The sequence below is a fragment of the Raphanus sativus genome, chromosome 8, assembly GCF_000801105.2.
Source record: "Raphanus sativus cultivar WK10039 chromosome 8, ASM80110v3, whole genome shotgun sequence".
Taxonomy (NCBI): Eukaryota; Viridiplantae; Streptophyta; class Magnoliopsida; order Brassicales; family Brassicaceae; genus Raphanus; species Raphanus sativus.
This window is the reverse complement of record NC_079518.1, coordinates 25,457,978-25,474,878: the sequence shown is the minus strand read 5'-3', so window position 1 is coordinate 25,474,878 and position 16,901 is coordinate 25,457,978. Positions and strand designations below refer to the sequence as shown.

At 32.5% G+C, this 16,901-nt stretch overlaps 2 protein-coding genes and 1 pseudogene across 2 annotated transcripts; 1 reads left to right on the top strand and 2 right to left on the bottom strand.

The window, feature by feature from the left end:
- Positions 1-4,339: 4,339 nt before the first annotated feature.
- On the bottom strand, positions 4,340-5,911 carry LOC108823017 (transcription initiation factor TFIID subunit 9). Its single transcript, XM_018596245.2, has 3 exons — positions 5,775-5,911; positions 5,380-5,652; positions 4,340-4,727 (listed from the first exon to the last, which is right to left on the bottom strand). Exons 2-3 carry the CDS (start codon positions 5,638-5,640, stop codon positions 4,449-4,451), a joined length of 540 nt encoding a protein of 179 aa, XP_018451747.1. The 5' UTR covers positions 5,641-5,652; positions 5,775-5,911; the 3' UTR covers positions 4,340-4,448.
- An 855-nt stretch (positions 5,912-6,766) lies between these two features.
- On the top strand, positions 6,767-8,989 carry LOC108823016 (E3 ubiquitin-protein ligase SPL2). The gene is made up of 6 exons (XM_018596244.2): positions 6,767-7,177; positions 7,731-7,826; positions 7,912-8,082; positions 8,164-8,285; positions 8,403-8,522; positions 8,615-8,989. The coding sequence occupies exons 1-6, from the start codon at positions 6,815-6,817 to the stop codon at positions 8,889-8,891; spliced, it is 1,149 nt and encodes a 382-aa protein (XP_018451746.2). The 5' UTR covers positions 6,767-6,814; the 3' UTR covers positions 8,892-8,989.
- A 146-nt stretch (positions 8,990-9,135) lies between these two features.
- LOC108835757 (nuclear transcription factor Y subunit A-5-like) lies at positions 9,136-9,975 on the bottom strand (annotated as a pseudogene).
- Between the last annotated feature and the right edge of the window lie 6,926 nt (positions 9,976-16,901).

The window sequence follows — 16,901 nt, the reverse complement described above, 5'->3', positions numbered from 1 at the left end:
AATTCCCTTGTGCATAGATATATTGCACAAACGTGAGATCTTATGGGATAGCTTTTGTGCCCTTTTTTTTTAAAACTTTGCATCATAATTCAGATGGCTAAGTATGGTAATGCTATCTAAGTGATAAGTTTCGTGGGTCAATCAAACATGATTATGATTGCCCTGGCTATTTGCCTAATATCATATTGATCATTAGATCAATAGGGAATGTAGTCTCGACCATGTAGGCGATTTTAGGTACCCTTATCCTTTTTGCCCATTGTTGGAAACCATATTTTCTTCTTAATTCAATGGGTCTTACAGGGTGAATATAATGCCTTTTAGGCAATGCCTTGGTCGGACCTCTTTTCCTTTCTTTCAAGGAATGTCCAGTTGAGTTTAAGAGTATTTTGTGCATCATAATAGAGCCTAGATGGCCGAGCATGTCGTGCCATACTTATAAAGGCTTCTCTGAACTCTTTGGAAAGTGATTTGGGGTATTAACCCACAATCATATTTATCTTGGCTCAAAGAAGGCCTATAGATATAGTAGGTAGTCTCTAGGACTTTTCCTTCATTTTCATAAATCATAAGGAATTCTTTCTTTCCTTTGCCCATAGTTTCAATATGTAGAACATTCATATAAATGTCTTTGAAACTTTGATAAATTCCACTTTGATTTATATGGAATGTAATGCATCAGAGATTTTTAGATGTGTGCCTTTAAGCATCATGAGGTTGGACTAGCCATGACCTTGAAAAATATCTTTTGTCTCTTAATATAATGTGGCTTGGTCCACTATAGAGAATAAAGACAAAGTAAAATGATGTCGAAATCTAATTGGCCTTTATTAAGGCAATATGAAGTCTCGTATTCTAGTTGATCATCATTCTTATGGTCGAAATTATTTGCACCATCTAGATGGACCCAATGGATCATAGGGTTTTATCCCTTTATGCTCTCCTGGTAGAGTTCAATAAGGTGTTTGGGAGTTCTACATTGGTTGGCCCAATGGTTGTTCAGCCCACACCGATGGCAAGCAAATTTTGTCGAGGCATGGGTTTTTAAAATCGGACTTATACCCACGGCTAGGTTGATAACCTTTGCCTCGGCCTCGACTATGGAGTGACTGTGGGTGATATCCACGCACACCCTTTGCCATCTTCCATGGCCTTTCATATGGTCATGGTTTGACTCTTTCATTTGGCTCTGTGGCCGTATATGCCTTAGACAATGCCTTAAAATCCAGGAGAACTCATCTCACTATTCCTCATGAGTAACTCATTGTTTTGCTTAGCAAGCAACAAACAAGAGATTAAATTTGCATATGTGGAGGAACCATTTTCTCGGTATTATTGCTGAAGCAAAACATTGCTTGTGGAATGTAGAGAATTTCTTCTCTAACATGTCAGCATATGTGATAGTCTCTCCACACAGTTTCAACTTTGAGACTATCATGAATAGAGCCGAGTTATACTCATCCACAGACTTATAGTCTTGGGTCTTCAGGTCCCTCAAATCATATAGGGCCTTTGGTAATAGCACCGTACTATGGTGATCATATATGGATTTCAGTTTTATCCAAAGGTCCAGAGGATTCTCAATAGTGAGATATTGATCATTGAGACTTTCAGTAAGGTGATGGTTTATGATTAAGAAAATCGCCTTGTCTCTATCTCAAAAGTGAGAAATTTAGATATAGTCACCAAGATTTAGATTTCAAGATGATTTTCAACATCTGAATATTTAACTTTTGCTTTCAAGCATCAAGAATTTATGCAAGCAATAGAAACCTTAATTTATATGATTTAATTTATATGATTTAATAATGATTTAATAAGGCTTCCCCCAAATCATATAATATATTTGCTTTAAGCATTTCTAGTATGACAATGATCAATTGATCACTGCATCTAGTGATCCTTTTAATTATAATTTATATTTGGATTGATTATATATATATGTATATAATTTCATATAGGATTTTCAAGCTCTTTAGAATTTTGAATAAGGATCAATCATTATTATGGGATCAAGCAGGATCACAATGGTCGAAAGATAAATACATGGCTCAAGAACTAATCGGATGTTCTGTCCTAAGCATTGGACCAAAATAATATAAATGTGATTCTTAATGCATGAGGATATTTGGTTTTCAAAGATCATAAAATAATAACCGATTTCTTCCCCCCTTTACCGGGTAAACCAAGACAAGAAAATTTATAATTTTCAGGAAATGTCTAAGCCAAATTCAATCAGATTTTCAATCAATTGGTTTCAAAGCTGCTTATATTTTAATAAATACAATCATGCTTAGTTCTTAATAAAACTATATGACAAGAAGATGCATGGAAATGATCAGTTCATGATATGTGAATGATCTAACAATTTGCTTATCCATGTTTGGTCGGTTTAAACAGGTTTATACTTTCAATCAAAGCAAACATGCTAAAATGAAAAACCAATTTGGTCTAATTATATGCAAGCAGTGTGAATCATTTAGATGCAAGCAATATGAACCATTTTAATTTATATGAACTATTATCAGGATTGTCAATGAAATGCAAACATAAATTCAGTCTTAACAATATGACAATTATGCATGGTCAGATTTTAAACAATATGACAATTGCATTCAAAGTTGGTTCAAGATGATTCAAGATGATTCAAAATTTTACTAAACTGATGCTATCAAGTATGCAACAAGATTACTATAATTTAATCATCAATTTCAAGCATGGTAAAAGATCAAGATTAACTATCAACTTATGTGATCAATATTCAGTATGATATGAAATCTATTCAAGGTTGGTTCAATTATTTAGCTATCAACCTATATGATCAAATGATTTCAAGACAGATTTTATTTTATGACATATCAATATAAACAAGACTATATGTTATAAAACTTTTATAAACATTTTCAGTCAAAGATATGCAATTAATAAAATCAAGCAAACATTTATAAAATCGATTTTCAGTTTATAAAATCTGATTTTGCATTTAGAAAAGTTTTAAAACTCTTGACAGATACAAAATAAAAATTATTGGTCATGGATATGCAATGAATGATTTTAATTTCGATTTTATAGATGTGTTGACTGAATTTGGGAGATCTGGCCGAAAGTGGCACAGAAAAGGATTCATGGATTTTGTTTTGGCCAGATTATACATTCATGTTTATCACATCTGGTAAATTGGCCAAAGCATCCATAGGTTTAAGCTATCTCAAATAGTTTATGGTTCATAAGTTTTTATAAACAAGATTCATATAGATCTTTAGGTATTTTAATCTATTTTTGAGATACTTAGAACCTTTAGAGAATTATAACTTTTATGGATTTAAGATAATTCAGAATCAAGTTTCTTATGGATCAATGGATCATAGAAACAAGATTAATATTATGGATTCATATAGATCCTTAGATTTCTTTTCATATATATGGTGTTCTTAGATTTTATGGATAGATTAGTTTACCATTTTACATCACAAGAATCTGAATGGACCACCATGAGAGAGAGCTGATCCACAGATGAGCTAGTTGAGAGAGAGGTGGAGGAGCTGGCCGGAAAAACCATGAGTCGGCGGCGCGGATAGTTTATGCGATTGACGACGCGTCAGAAATCGGATCGACAAGCCGTCTTCGGCAACGGATTCTTCTCGTCTTGGGCTTCAGATTGATAGTTGGATCGTCGTCTGGCTCCACAGGGTTTGAGAGATACGGTGGTTTAAAGTTGCGCCTGGATTTAGGATTTTTTGGCCGGAAAAGATGGCCGGAAAAGAGAGCTCAGGTGGAGAGAGACTTCTCAGGTGGAGAGCACATTCGTGCTGATAACGTGTTATGAACTGTGTGAAATGTGAAGAGTGAATTGTAAGGAATGTTGTATGTTTTCTCATTAGCCAACACCACATTATATGATTTGTACAAGGGTTTACAAATGCTTTACAAGGAAGTAAATCTATACATTGATTACATTGACTACATTGATGTCATACATGAAGACTTAGGTCAAGGTGATGATAACGAGGTTGACTGAGTCTTTTCTTCTCGGACCGGTTTGTAGATGAACCGATGTAGACCGGATGTAAACCTCCTTGCACTTCCTCTTGTATTTGTTGGACTTGTCTAGTACTTGATTAAGTACTTGATTATGGTCCATCCACATAATGATTTATAACACCATTTGAGATTTTTTTTTCTTCTTTTTAATCCAGAGATGCAGAGAAATATTATTTCTACAGGCTTTCAGATTTTCTTTTGTTTTCAAAGCTGATAGACATACTTTCAATCTGCCCTGGCCAATTTCAGTTAATAGCAAAGTCGTTAGTCTAATTTCAGTTGATAATTCACGATGAAATAGATTAAGAGATTTCACTTCCAGATAAAGAAAGATAATCTGGTCATTCACAAAACATTTTCTACATCTTGATACACATAACATAATTGTTACTCTTGTCTCTCTCTACTTATTTGGGTCGTCTAGAGAGAGGAAAAGACACCCTTTGAGGAGTTTGGCTTGGAAGCTCAGATGTTTGTTGTTCTTGAGATGATGATTGTGCAGGATCTGTCATTTCTTCATCGTCCTCTGTTTCTTCGGGTTCCGTTGAAGCTGACTTCTTCGGTATAACGAGCTGGTAGTTTGGGCTAAGCAATGTGTCCTGTTCAGGCGGGAGCGGAATGCCTGGTCCTGCTATCGATTTAGGCAAAGGAATCTTGTTCCTGCTCGCAGCAAGCTCTAGCAGCACCTATAGAAACCAAACATCAAAATCAGAAAGACTTGGAATTGCATATTGATACGATGCATACAAAAGTGATCATGTTCTTGGTAATGAATCTTCTACTATAGTAACAAGTAGGGCCTGTGATTTTTAGCCTAAAATTTGGATATCAGTTCGGCACTCAAAAACATCATAAGCCATAACCAAATCATATCAATCTTAAATTCTTAATCAAAATTACAAACTAAACTAAACTAAACTAACCAAAATTTTGAAACGACAAGCTAACTGAAAGAACCAAATTTAACCAAAACTATGTGAGTTTTCAACTAATCTTAGCAAAAATCAACTGTTAATTTTGACAGAATTTACATAAACTGAAGTAATCGAATGCAGAACCAAATTTTCGATTGGTCTACTTCGGAAAGATTTTGTTCGGACCAAACTAACCAAACCAAAGTAACCAACCAACCAATCGAACCTGGAGGCCTAGTAACAACTCACTGTTCACAAACCAAACAGCGATAAACAGAACAGTTCTACTTCTATTTGTCATTCACATTGCCATTGCCATTACAATTACCAAACACTAGCCAGTTCTACTTTTCAGACAAGAATATAAATAGCGATAAACAGAACAGTAACAAGGAATCGTCAACGAGTGTATAAGTTAGTTTACCTCTCTTGGAGGAGGCTGCGAGAAGCCGAAACTAACTTTGGATTGAATAGCTAGCTTCACATCGTCACAATCGATGGTGGATTTGCTAGCGTGCTCCGAGTAAACCTGAGCATCGGTCAACACTTCGACCACGTAACGGTACCATAATTCGAGAAACTGGTGGACCACGCGAGGCTCGTAGTCCTCAACGCCCATCGACTTAAGCAGAGACTTGACAATCTTGGCGTCTCTTGGCATATCTTCTTCACCTTCTCCAGCCATTTGTTTTTTCGCCTAACACAGAGAGGGGGAAAAGGAGATTTAACCTTAGCTCGAAACAGATAAGAATCTATGCGCTAGATCGAAGAAAGTATCGAAATCACAAGTGAGTAAGGCATAGCGAGGGCAGTAGATACCTAACACGAGCGAAAGTCGGAGGAGAGCGGCGACAGATGCACGACGGAGATTTAAGAACGTCGCCGAGTTAATTGCTCTGTCTCTCTAGAATTGTAGATCTAAATTTTGGTATGGTTTGTAAATACCTCTAAGTTTGAGGGTACAACTGGAATTTAGGTGGACACGCGACGCTATTTACATATTGCGTTTTTGGATTGAAGATAAAAAATAAATTTACAATTAAAACAATTTTTTTTTATTTTTTAAAAATTAATATTTATATTTTAAATGTGAAATATTATTTTCTTTTAAAAAGTTTTTAGTTGTAAATTTATTTTTAAAATGTAAATTTTATTTTTTGGATATAAACATAATTTTACTTTTGGAAAAAAATGTTTAAGCACAAAAATTGGGAATTTTTTTTAAAGAATACATTATTAAAATGAATATTGAGACAATTTAAATTTAAAATTTCTGATCTACAACCGTAGAAAATCAGACGACACCATTTAATCTGAACCTTAGCTTTTCAACGACATTTCAAAATACGAACCATGATTCTCCAACGATGTTTTAAACCTGCAAAAATCGATGGACCACCTCTTCGTACTAAGTCATTGTAGATTTAAATATATTTGACATTATTTTTATTGGTTCAATTTCGTAACCTATATTTTTAATTTTTGGATGTTGTTAGGTATATTCTAAATAGAGAAATTTCAAGCCTTATATATATATATATAGTTGTCCAAAAAAAAAAATATATATATATATATATATATATTTATTTATTTTTTTTAAAGTTTAAATTCTTTGGTTAAACTTATGTAGATTTGGATAAAATATAGATTATGCGAGTAATTCTCTGTTGTGACAGAATCATCTAATTAATTTTGACCAAAAAAAAAGAATAATATAATTATGGGCCATTATTCTCTCTTTTAAGGTCCATTAAAGGCCCAAACTACAATAACCGCCATATGTGCAATCTTAAATGCCGATAATAGCCTCCTCATTTTCCTCCCGGCTTCTCCGTATTTGGTTACATAAAATTACCGTAATGTCCTCGGCGGATCGAGCCGTTCTTTCCCTGTTGACCGACATCTTTCTATCCTTCGACGGAGCAATCCTCGGCGTAACCCTAGCTTTCGGCGCCGTTCACGCTGCTTCCAAGTACGCCTCCACCTCCGCGGCGTTGAGTAAGATCAAAGACGCCCCCGAAGTCTCCGTCTCCGACCTCCGATCACTGATTCCGCCGTCTGACGACGAGAGTAGCCATGTTAATCAGCGTGTCGTGGTGGTTCGCGGAGCCGTCGAACCTAAAGTCACCGGTGATGGGAGTCACAAGAACAACAACAACAACAACGTGCTAATCTCTCAGGAGACTGGAGAGAAAGCTCTTATCATCCATAGAACTCAAACTGTACGTTTTATATATATAAAGGCTTAACCTTTCTGGTGCTCTGCTTAGAACAGAGTCTGTAGAGGAAGCATGTTACTCTATAAAGGTTTAACCTTTTGGTGCTCTGCTTAGAACAGAGTGTAGAAGAAGCATTCTAATGTCTGTTATGTTACTCTATAAAGGTTTAACCTTTTGGTGCTCTGCTTAGAACAGAGTGTAGAAGAAGCATTCTATTGTTTGTTATGTTACTCTATAAAGGCTTAACCTTTGGTACTGCTTAGGGCAGAGACTGTAGAGGAAGCATTCTAATGTCAATTTGAACTAAAAACTGTACGTATACATACATATTAAAAGGCTTAAGCTTTGGTACTGCTTAGAACAGAAACTGTAGAAAGAAATGTAGAGGAAGCGTTCTAATGTCATTATGATCCCTTTACAGCATATGTATAGTGGATGGAGGAATTCAAACTGTACCTATACATGTAACTTTGAAGAGAGACTGTAGAACGATTTGTATATCTCATAGAGGAAGCATTGTAATGTGTATCTGTTTCTCAATTTGATCTCTTTACAGTATATGTATAGTGGATGGAAGTCTCTGTTTTTAAATGGTCACCGGCTTCTTTTGGAAAGATCTATGCCCAAACAAGGAGCTGACTTTATGAGAATGGTTAAGTCTCAGATACTACTCTTATGAGCTTTTGGCGCTCTCTATGATCATCAAACTAGTTTTGACATCGTGAGCCTGTGTGCAGGTCCCGTTTGTTATTGTGGATAAGAACCAACGGTCGCAGTCTAGTTTCCTCCTTGTTAACATGGATGGTGCAAGGCAGCCTCTTCCTCTTACCACTGTGTATAATCGTTTGCAGCCTATTAGTTCATCTCCCTATGCGTTTCTTCAAGCCTTATTCTTCCCTGAGTATCCTGTGAGTATATGTACATTCGAAAACATTTCTGTTTCTTGGTGGTTTCCTCCCTAACTTTGTGATTTTTTTTTCTTTTCCAAGGCTGGTGTGCTTCATGTAGAGAAGATTTTACCACCTGGGAGAGACTTAACAGCTGTTGGTATCTGTAGATTTAACAATGGAGTTCCTGAAATCAAGTCTTGCCAAGATCTCCCCTATTTCTTGTGAGATTACTACTCACTTCTTTCTCAATCTGTTGAGCATTTGAATATACTTAGTCCCCTGTTGCTACCAACTCTTTTGCTGTTCATCTATTAATCTTTTTGAAATGATCTTGGCAGATCAGATATGACTAAGGACAAGATGATAGTGGACCTTACGGAGACTACCAGTGTATTATTCTGGGGCGGTGTGATCCTGGGCTGTTTGTCTGTTGGCATCCTTGGCTTTGCTGCTGTCAGGTACTCACACTACTGAGACACATATACTTTTGGGTTTAGAGTCTTTAGACAGTATTTTGATTCTAAATCTGTTTACTGTCTTTTATCTTCAGGGCCTGGAATAGATGGAAACTACGGAACCATCAGAGAGACAGAAGACGACCAGACCAACACATGGTAGATGATGATACAGAAGAAGATGCAGATGAGATTCCAGATGGAGAATTGTGTGTGATCTGTGTGACCAGAAGGAGAATTCCTGCGTTCATTCCATGTGGACATGTAGTATGTTGCAGATACTGCGCCTTAACCGTGGAGCGAAGGTCGAACCCCAAGTGTCCTGTTTGTCTCCAGAGCATTAGAGGGTCCATGCGCATATATTACTCTTGATGAATTGCTTATCTTACTTTATTTGTGTATATGTAAATCTCAGAGAATCAGAAAATGTTGAAAATAACAAAAATAGTTTGACTAAGTTCTTCATTATAGATTTTAGATTGCAGATGATGTAATGAGAGTTCTAAAGGCATCAACAATTTTATAGCCAAGGATGACTTCACATATCAGATGTCTCAAGTCCCTGGCACGAGAGCTGAGACATGGTGTGGTGCCCCTGAGAATCTGAACGGTGTGTTCTAGGACATCTTGTTATGGTCTGAGCTGGATCTAGACCCGTTTACGTTTCCACCACCACAGAGTGAGTTTGATGGTTCTTGAAGCTTCTTTGTATTGAGGAAACGCCCACCTCGCCACCTGAGCCTCTAACTCTCTTCAAAGCATGAAGATGGCGAGACTCATGAAGGTACGGCTGCAACAAAAGATAACAAACTTAACTCAATACAAGAATGGCATGGTACTGTTTGGCATTGACGAATATTGGTTCATTCTCTTGAATGTTATGAGGCAATGGCACTTGCAAGCAAAAAAACTTTCCTTATATAACCAACGCCTGTACTTTGTGGAAACGACAAGGCTTTACAGTATTTTACCGTCGGTTGAGATGCATATTCAGGAGCCAAGAAACCGTTGAAATGTGGTGTTTCATCAGGGCACTGAGGAGGCCAAGATGCTAGACCAGAAGCAGGAGGAGGAAAAACAGAATCTCGTGACACCATCGACGAGGGTAGTTGTATAACTTTCAATAGACTTTCCCTGGTTCTTGATGTAACCTGGATCAACCAAAAGACGAGTAGAAAACCAGAAACATTAAGCAGGTTTTGTTCGGTAATGTGACTAAAATGTTCAAATCAGTTTGCATTTGTTTAACCTGAGATACTGGTATGCTCTCCAAAGCTTGCAGCTTCACAGCCGCCACTTGATTCTCCAGTAGATTGCATTGAGGATGAATCTTGATCTTGCAGCTGCAAACCTGATCGTGTAGACATCATCATCATGTCCTTTTCAAGCTGAAAGATTGAGATCCTTGAATGTTTGAGTTTGTTGGCATTGAATCTTTCCTTTGGTAAACTTGCATTGTCTTCTTGATAAGCTAGTGTCCAAACCAAGCAAAAGGGCAGTCAAGAATCACTTTTGCATGATCCACAAACTCCACTAATCTAACCTAAAATCCAGATTACATGTACAAAGTAAGATTGCTCAATGATTTGAAAGATTCAAAAATTAGATATCTATATATATATATATATATACATAAATAACTTTAACATTAAACAAAAATAAACTTTAGTTCTTTAGATGGACATTTTCAAAGCATAAATTATACTCTTTATGTTCTACATTATATGATGCTTTATCTTGATATACAGATTTTATACAAGTTGATGGTCCGCTCCATGTGCGGATATATATAAAAAATAAATTATTAAATTAGATAAAAGTTTTAAATTAATATATAAATTATAAAACTTCAATATTTCATATTGATAATCAAGTACTAATTATGTTCTTTTGTTTAATAGTTTTATTTATGGAATGTAGATTTCAGATTAATATCTTTTATATAGTAATAATAAAATTAGAAAAATTTGGATTTGAAATTAAACACTTAATGTATTTGTGGATTACAAAAAAATCCAGTGGCACTAAAATGATTATAAACAATCACAACCTATAAAACATCAACAAAATAATAATAGCCTACAAATATTATGTATTTTCTATAATTTAGATTTTAAAAATAGTTAGACAGAAAACACATATATAATAAAATTAAAATAAATTATCAATGTTTCTCTTAAATTATATTTATAATTTATTTATTATTCGTTAAATTTTTAATTTTATCTAATGTTTTAATCTTATTTTTTCATGCTCCTATATTTGCACTCATATATTTGTTAATTTTTATAGTTATTTTCATTTTGACACTTATAATATTCACTATTTTGGTTTTAAATATATTATTTTGATAACTTTTGTGATTTTACGGATATATTCATTATCAGCATCAATTCATTTATGATTTTGATGCTCGTCACAAATATAAATTAATTTATTTCAGGTAAAGAGTATGATTGTTTGATATTAAACATATATATACAATATTTTAACATAAGCATTTAATTTATATTTATGATATATTTTCTATGATGATTTACCTTTAATTTTAACTTTAATATTGTAATAATGTGTATCTAGATCAATATTTTGGATAAAAATCAGAGAAATTGGATATAATATTATTCACTAAAATCATAAATTAAATATAAGATAAACGTAATTATGATAATATCAGTAGATTTTGTTACTATCAATTGTTAATATTGATTCATTAATTAAATGTCCTAAATATCATGATAAGTATATATGTTAAAATAAATATCTTTAAAAAATAGTATATATATATATATCAATACAATATGTTTTTTATTAATTATCTTAAATATCATGATAAATAATAATATTATTTAATGTTTTTAAACGCTGAATAATTATGCTATTACAGCTATGAGAAATATTACAAACGATTCTACAGCCGACAATTATACATGATGTATGAGGATTTACGTTAATGGTTTATTTGATGATAAAAAACGCATGAAAAATATAAGTTAATGGTTTATCCTAAAATCATGGAGAAAAATAATAGTACGTTAATTTTTATTAATTATCTTAATATTAATATGTTTAGTAAAATAAAATTTTAGTAATATTTGTTAATGATGTATCCTAAAATCATGGAGAAGATGACAAATAAGCAAATTCACTTCTCAAATAATAGTGTAGATTATTTGATGTTTTAACTTAATGTACAAACTTTTTTTATATATAAATATATCATCAGGGTATCCCTGTTTAAACAAAAAAAATGGTAGCCTATCTAACTGTGGATCGATTTTTAATTTTAGTTTTTTTCTTATTATTTCTTTAGTTTTTTGTCACTGGCATACTAATAATGTGCCTGAGTTTATTTTAATTTAGATTTCCATTAATCTATTTTTATGATGAAAATTTAGAATGGGAGCCTTTTAAAACAGAGCCCAAGACTCATACTCTGTTTGGCTGTGTCGAGGGACACTCCTAAATATTATTAAAAGTATAAATTAAAGTTAATTAATTCAATTATAACTAAAAGTAATAACACGATAATTAGCTATACAATTTTGATAAACCTATGTAAAAACATTTTATACTGTGAAACAACAAAATTTTCCTAAACACATCATACGTATTGAAACTGAGGAAGTATATAGACATCTTCTACATTTTTACATCAAATATAAAGTTTAACTAGCTGTTTTGTCCGCAAAAGCGGGCACAATTATTTTACTAATAGTTATTAACATATGTATTATGATTTAAACATCATGATAGGTCATTCTTTATATTCTTAGTTATTTTAATATTTCACGATTTTATCTCGGTTACGTCTTTTTAATACAAAAGAAATCTATAAAACTATAAGACCATGAGATCATTATAACATATCAAATATTCTATTTAAAAAGGTAAGTAAGAATGTGAACTTTTAGTATCTTTTAATCTACTTTATATTTTAAACCAGAAACATGTTTTAAATTAAAAAAAAACATGGAAACACACAAAATCCAAGTAAGAAAAAGTAAATTAAAACTAAAGTTCGATGATAATTTAGAAGAAAACTTTAGAAAAAATTGAATTGATATAATGATAATATTTCATTAGCTTATTTGATAAATATATACATTTTAATTTTTTTACGATTTTATCTCGGTTTACGTCTTTTTAATACAAAATAAATCTATAAAATTATGAGACCATGAGATCATTATTACATATCAAATGTTCTATTCAAAAAGGTAAAGTAAGAATGTGAACTTTTGGTCTCTTTTAATCTACTTTATATTTTTAAACCAGAAACATGTTTTAAATTACAAAAACATGGAAACACACAAAATCCAAGTAAGAAAAAGTAAATTAAAACTAAATTTCGATGATAATTAGAAGAAAACTTTTTTTAAAAAATTGAATTGATATAATGATAAAATTTCATTAGCTTACTTGATAAATATATACATCGACTTATCTTAAGATTTCATATGTTTATTTTTATTAAAAGAAAATAGATAATGATAGTTTTATTATTATAGTTAATTTATGGTTAATTACATAATGATATATCTAATTATTAAAAATTTATCTGCTTTAACCGTTTTAGAAACTAAACCATTAAAACACATTCATAACATGATTACATAGGCAATTCTCTGAACTTAATATCAAAGCATTTTTTTCTTATAATAAACAGTAATAAGACATACATGTGAAATAACTACTATTAAATAATTTAGAATACCTAACTAATAATTTCAAACTGCATGTAACTAAACTGATTTGCTTCCACATCTTTCAAACTCAACGAAAAGAAAGAAACATGAACTCAAATCTAAATAAAAATAACAATATCAAAAGTACATAAATATAGATGTAAAGAACCCTAAAAATTATCTTGAGCTAAAGAGAGAATCAAGCTTTGATGTTGTTTGACAAAAAAAAATATTGTTTGATCTACACAAAATGATTGAACCACTGAAAAGAGAATATTCACATCAACATGAAAGTGATGAAGAGAACGCAAGCAATTGAAACAACCAGGAAACACTATACTTAAAGAATGAAAGAAAAATTATAATCGATGCAACTTGGAATGAATGAAAAAAGTGAAACTATAGAGTTCAAAACCTCTTACATCACACAAAAATAACAATTGGTCCTGACTTGTGTAAGTCAAAATAATTCTAATTCTAATTCCAATTAGAAAATTGAAATAATTATATTATCTACATTAATAAATTAATGATTCAAGCCAAAAACTAATAAAAATATGACAAATAAGTAAAATAATCTAAAATCATGGAGAATGTGACAAATCAGCAAAATCACTTCATAAATAATAGTATATATAAATTTTTATAAGTAAATTCTTAACCTATATTCTTTCATCTTTTACAACAACTTATGATTTATCTTATCTATGGGTTGGGTGATATCATTAGGCTCGGGTTGCTCCATTTCCTTCTCGGTTCAAGTTGGTGGCTATAGCATCCACAGCTTGGTCATCTTAACTGGAAAGTAAATTATGAACAAAATTTAACCTGTTTATTTGTTAAATGAATCAAAATACAGACCAAGGAAAATATTTTGTTAAATTTGTGAAACTTTGCTTATTTCTTTATTCAATGCACAAAAGTCTCAGTTCTCCATGAATGTAACGCATCCCGTCTCTACTTAGACCATCAATGTGCCTTAGCTTTCGCTCAAGTGAAAATCATTTTGCAAAGTAGGAAGATAATCTTATAATGCCATGTGCATGGTCGTGGTCGTTTTAGTGTTGTGCTTCTTTTGGAATACCCTGTTCTTTTTCTCTTTCTTGATGAGAGTGGTTTGGGGATTTGAGATGAGAGAGACTGTTGTTTTTGAGTGACGTTTCAAGGAAAAGATTGTGCTGTCATTGTTCTTCTTTGAGTTCTGTGTCATTCTTTTCTTTTTTTGGGATCCTCAAACATTTCTTTCATATACTCTCCCGGATTTTCATAAAGAAACATTGGTTCCTGAGTTTGACCTAGCTTTCGTCTACATCAAGAAAATGGTCTGCTTTTAACTAAACATTAATAAGTTCAGAAGTTTGATTATCTTCTTGATTTCTTTGATTTATAATTGTCTTTTTTACGCTGATTTATTATAATATTACAATTATGAGAAATTATAGATGATTTCGCAACCGACATTATTATCTATTTTATGAGAATTTATGTCTAACTGTATTACATGAACCGTCCTATGAAGATCCACTGGTCAGATTTACTTGCATAATTGTTTAATAAATCTCTTTATCCGGGGCTTGAAACTAAATGTCATGTAATCTGCAAGAAATTGAATAGTCTGGAATTCGAACCTCATAATTTGGTGTAGAAACCTTTAAACATTAACAATTAAGGTACGATATTTTTACTAAGTCTTTTTTTGTATAACATTTCACACTAGTATAACATTTCACACTAAGTCATTATGACGAGGTACGAAGAAGAATCTAATTGATGGCGTTGTTGATATTTATGGAAAATTTAGGAGTTAGTTTAAGAAGCTGGCTAGACCTCTAATCAAGTGCCTCTATTTGTTTCCTCTCTCACTTAACCTTTTGAGAAATGATTGCTCTCTATGGACTTTTAGTTCTAACTACTTGCCTTTAGTGATTTGGAGTAAGTAACACTCTTTTTGTTTCATCTTTCACTGCAGTTTCATCAGTGGTTTACTTATCTTTAATCATACGTTATAATAAGATCATAGGAGTCAGCTAATACTAATTAGACTTATGACTATGTCTTAGAGGCAATGACCGGCTAGGGATTATATCAGAGAATCCTTAGAATTAGAGAATCCTAAGGTTTGTTTCAGTCTATGAATTATATTTTACTCCAAAATGTTTGAGAGGCCTATAGACTAGGTGTTCATGTCTAGAAGTAGATTAGTTGACAGCATCTTGTAAATAATTAAGTCTTTATAGAGGAAAATGATGGGAAATTAGGCTCTTCTCTCGTCCCCATCTTCATTAGGAAGGTTTAAGCTTTGATGTAATGGAAAATCAAGTCTAAGTCACTTAAATGTATTAAAACGAATTTGTTGAAGTAGAAAATCGTCCAGCACATCATGGCCCAATAATAAGGACGGGTTCCTTCCTGCACCCAGATTGTGAGTTCGAACCCTGCTGAAAGGAACTAAGTCATGATTTCTGGACACCAACACGGATATGGGCCTATGCTTTAGGACCCATTTGCATATCCGGAGAGAGGGTCTATCCGTGGGCTGCACCTCCCCTTAGGATTAATCTGGGTCCTTCCATAGGCCCGGAATACCCCCAGGTTAATAAAAAAAAAAGTATCATGATTGGTTTTTGGATTAAAACAGCCTAACCGTTAGACCTTTAATCCTAAGCTCTGATTCAAACTTGTTAATTTTCTTGTGATTATATAAAATATTGTTTGTTGAGTTGATTAAATGGAATCTCCTTTTATTGCATGCACAAGCTCAGTATGATTTTTGGAGAGGCTGTCATTTTCTAATAACTGCAGTCCACACAAGTGTGCAAGCTCTGCAACTCATAGTAATTATTTATTTTAATATATAAGGATATTTTTTAACAATAGATAGTAATATTGTAATTAGTGATGGAAGATATCATTTTATTTTAGGTTTATCAAAAGTTTGTAATTTTCCCAAAATAATATAGATAGTAATCGTGCTTAAAATATTTCTTTTTTGTTCTGTGATGGTATCTGACTAGGAAAAGAATATTCTTACGTGAAAATAAAACCAAGTTTATGTTAGTGTATGAGATATACACGCCAAGCACATATGAGATATCTTATAATATGATATGAACATAATTAGTAGTGTTCTACAGATTAAACTGTATAAGCAAAGCAAATATACTGTTTTGTAGAAAATTGAAAAACAATACCATAAGAGTAAGCCTGACACTTATTATCCGAGATTCGGATTTGATCCAAGATTCAATCCAGATCCGTTCTGAAAATCTGGATATCAATAGGAACCGAATTCGTATAGTAAAATGTTGGATCCGTCCAAACCGAATCTGGATCTAGATATCTTGATTTTTAGTCCGAATATCCGGATCCGTAATTTTTATTGATAATTATTTCAAAAATATGAATATATATATATATATATATATATGTAGTGGTAAACATAGATATAACTAAAAGTATTATATGTACTTTTATTTTTAAATTAATGTTAATATTTTAATATTATTTTATTTATTTTAAGGATTCAAGTTCGGATCCGAATATCCGCCGGATATTACAATTTTTAAAAAAATATCTGATATCCGAATATCAAGAACTCCAGAACCGGATAAAGATAGTAAAAATATGGATCCACCAGATAAGGATCCGGATCCGGATACTTTAAAATACTCAGATATCCAATCCATTCCAGTCC

Bases quoted from the DNA above. Each gene is read 5' to 3' on its own strand.
- LOC108823017 (XM_018596245.2), bottom strand. From the start codon at position 5,640: ATGGCTGGAGAAGGTGAAGAAGATATGCCAAGAGACGCCAAGATTGTC. The intron at 4,728-5,379 runs GTAAACTAACTT...TGGTTTCTATAG, and splicing joins CGCAGCCTCCTCCAAGAGAG to GTGCTGCTAGAGCTTGCTGC.
- LOC108823016 (XM_018596244.2), top strand. From the start codon at position 6,815: ATGTCCTCGGCGGATCGAGCCGTTCTTTCCCTGTTGACCGACATCTTT. The intron at 7,827-7,911 runs GTTAAGTCTCAG...GCCTGTGTGCAG, and splicing joins GAGCTGACTTTATGAGAATG to GTCCCGTTTGTTATTGTGGA. The intron at 8,523-8,614 runs GTACTCACACTA...TTTTATCTTCAG, and splicing joins CTTGGCTTTGCTGCTGTCAG to GGCCTGGAATAGATGGAAAC.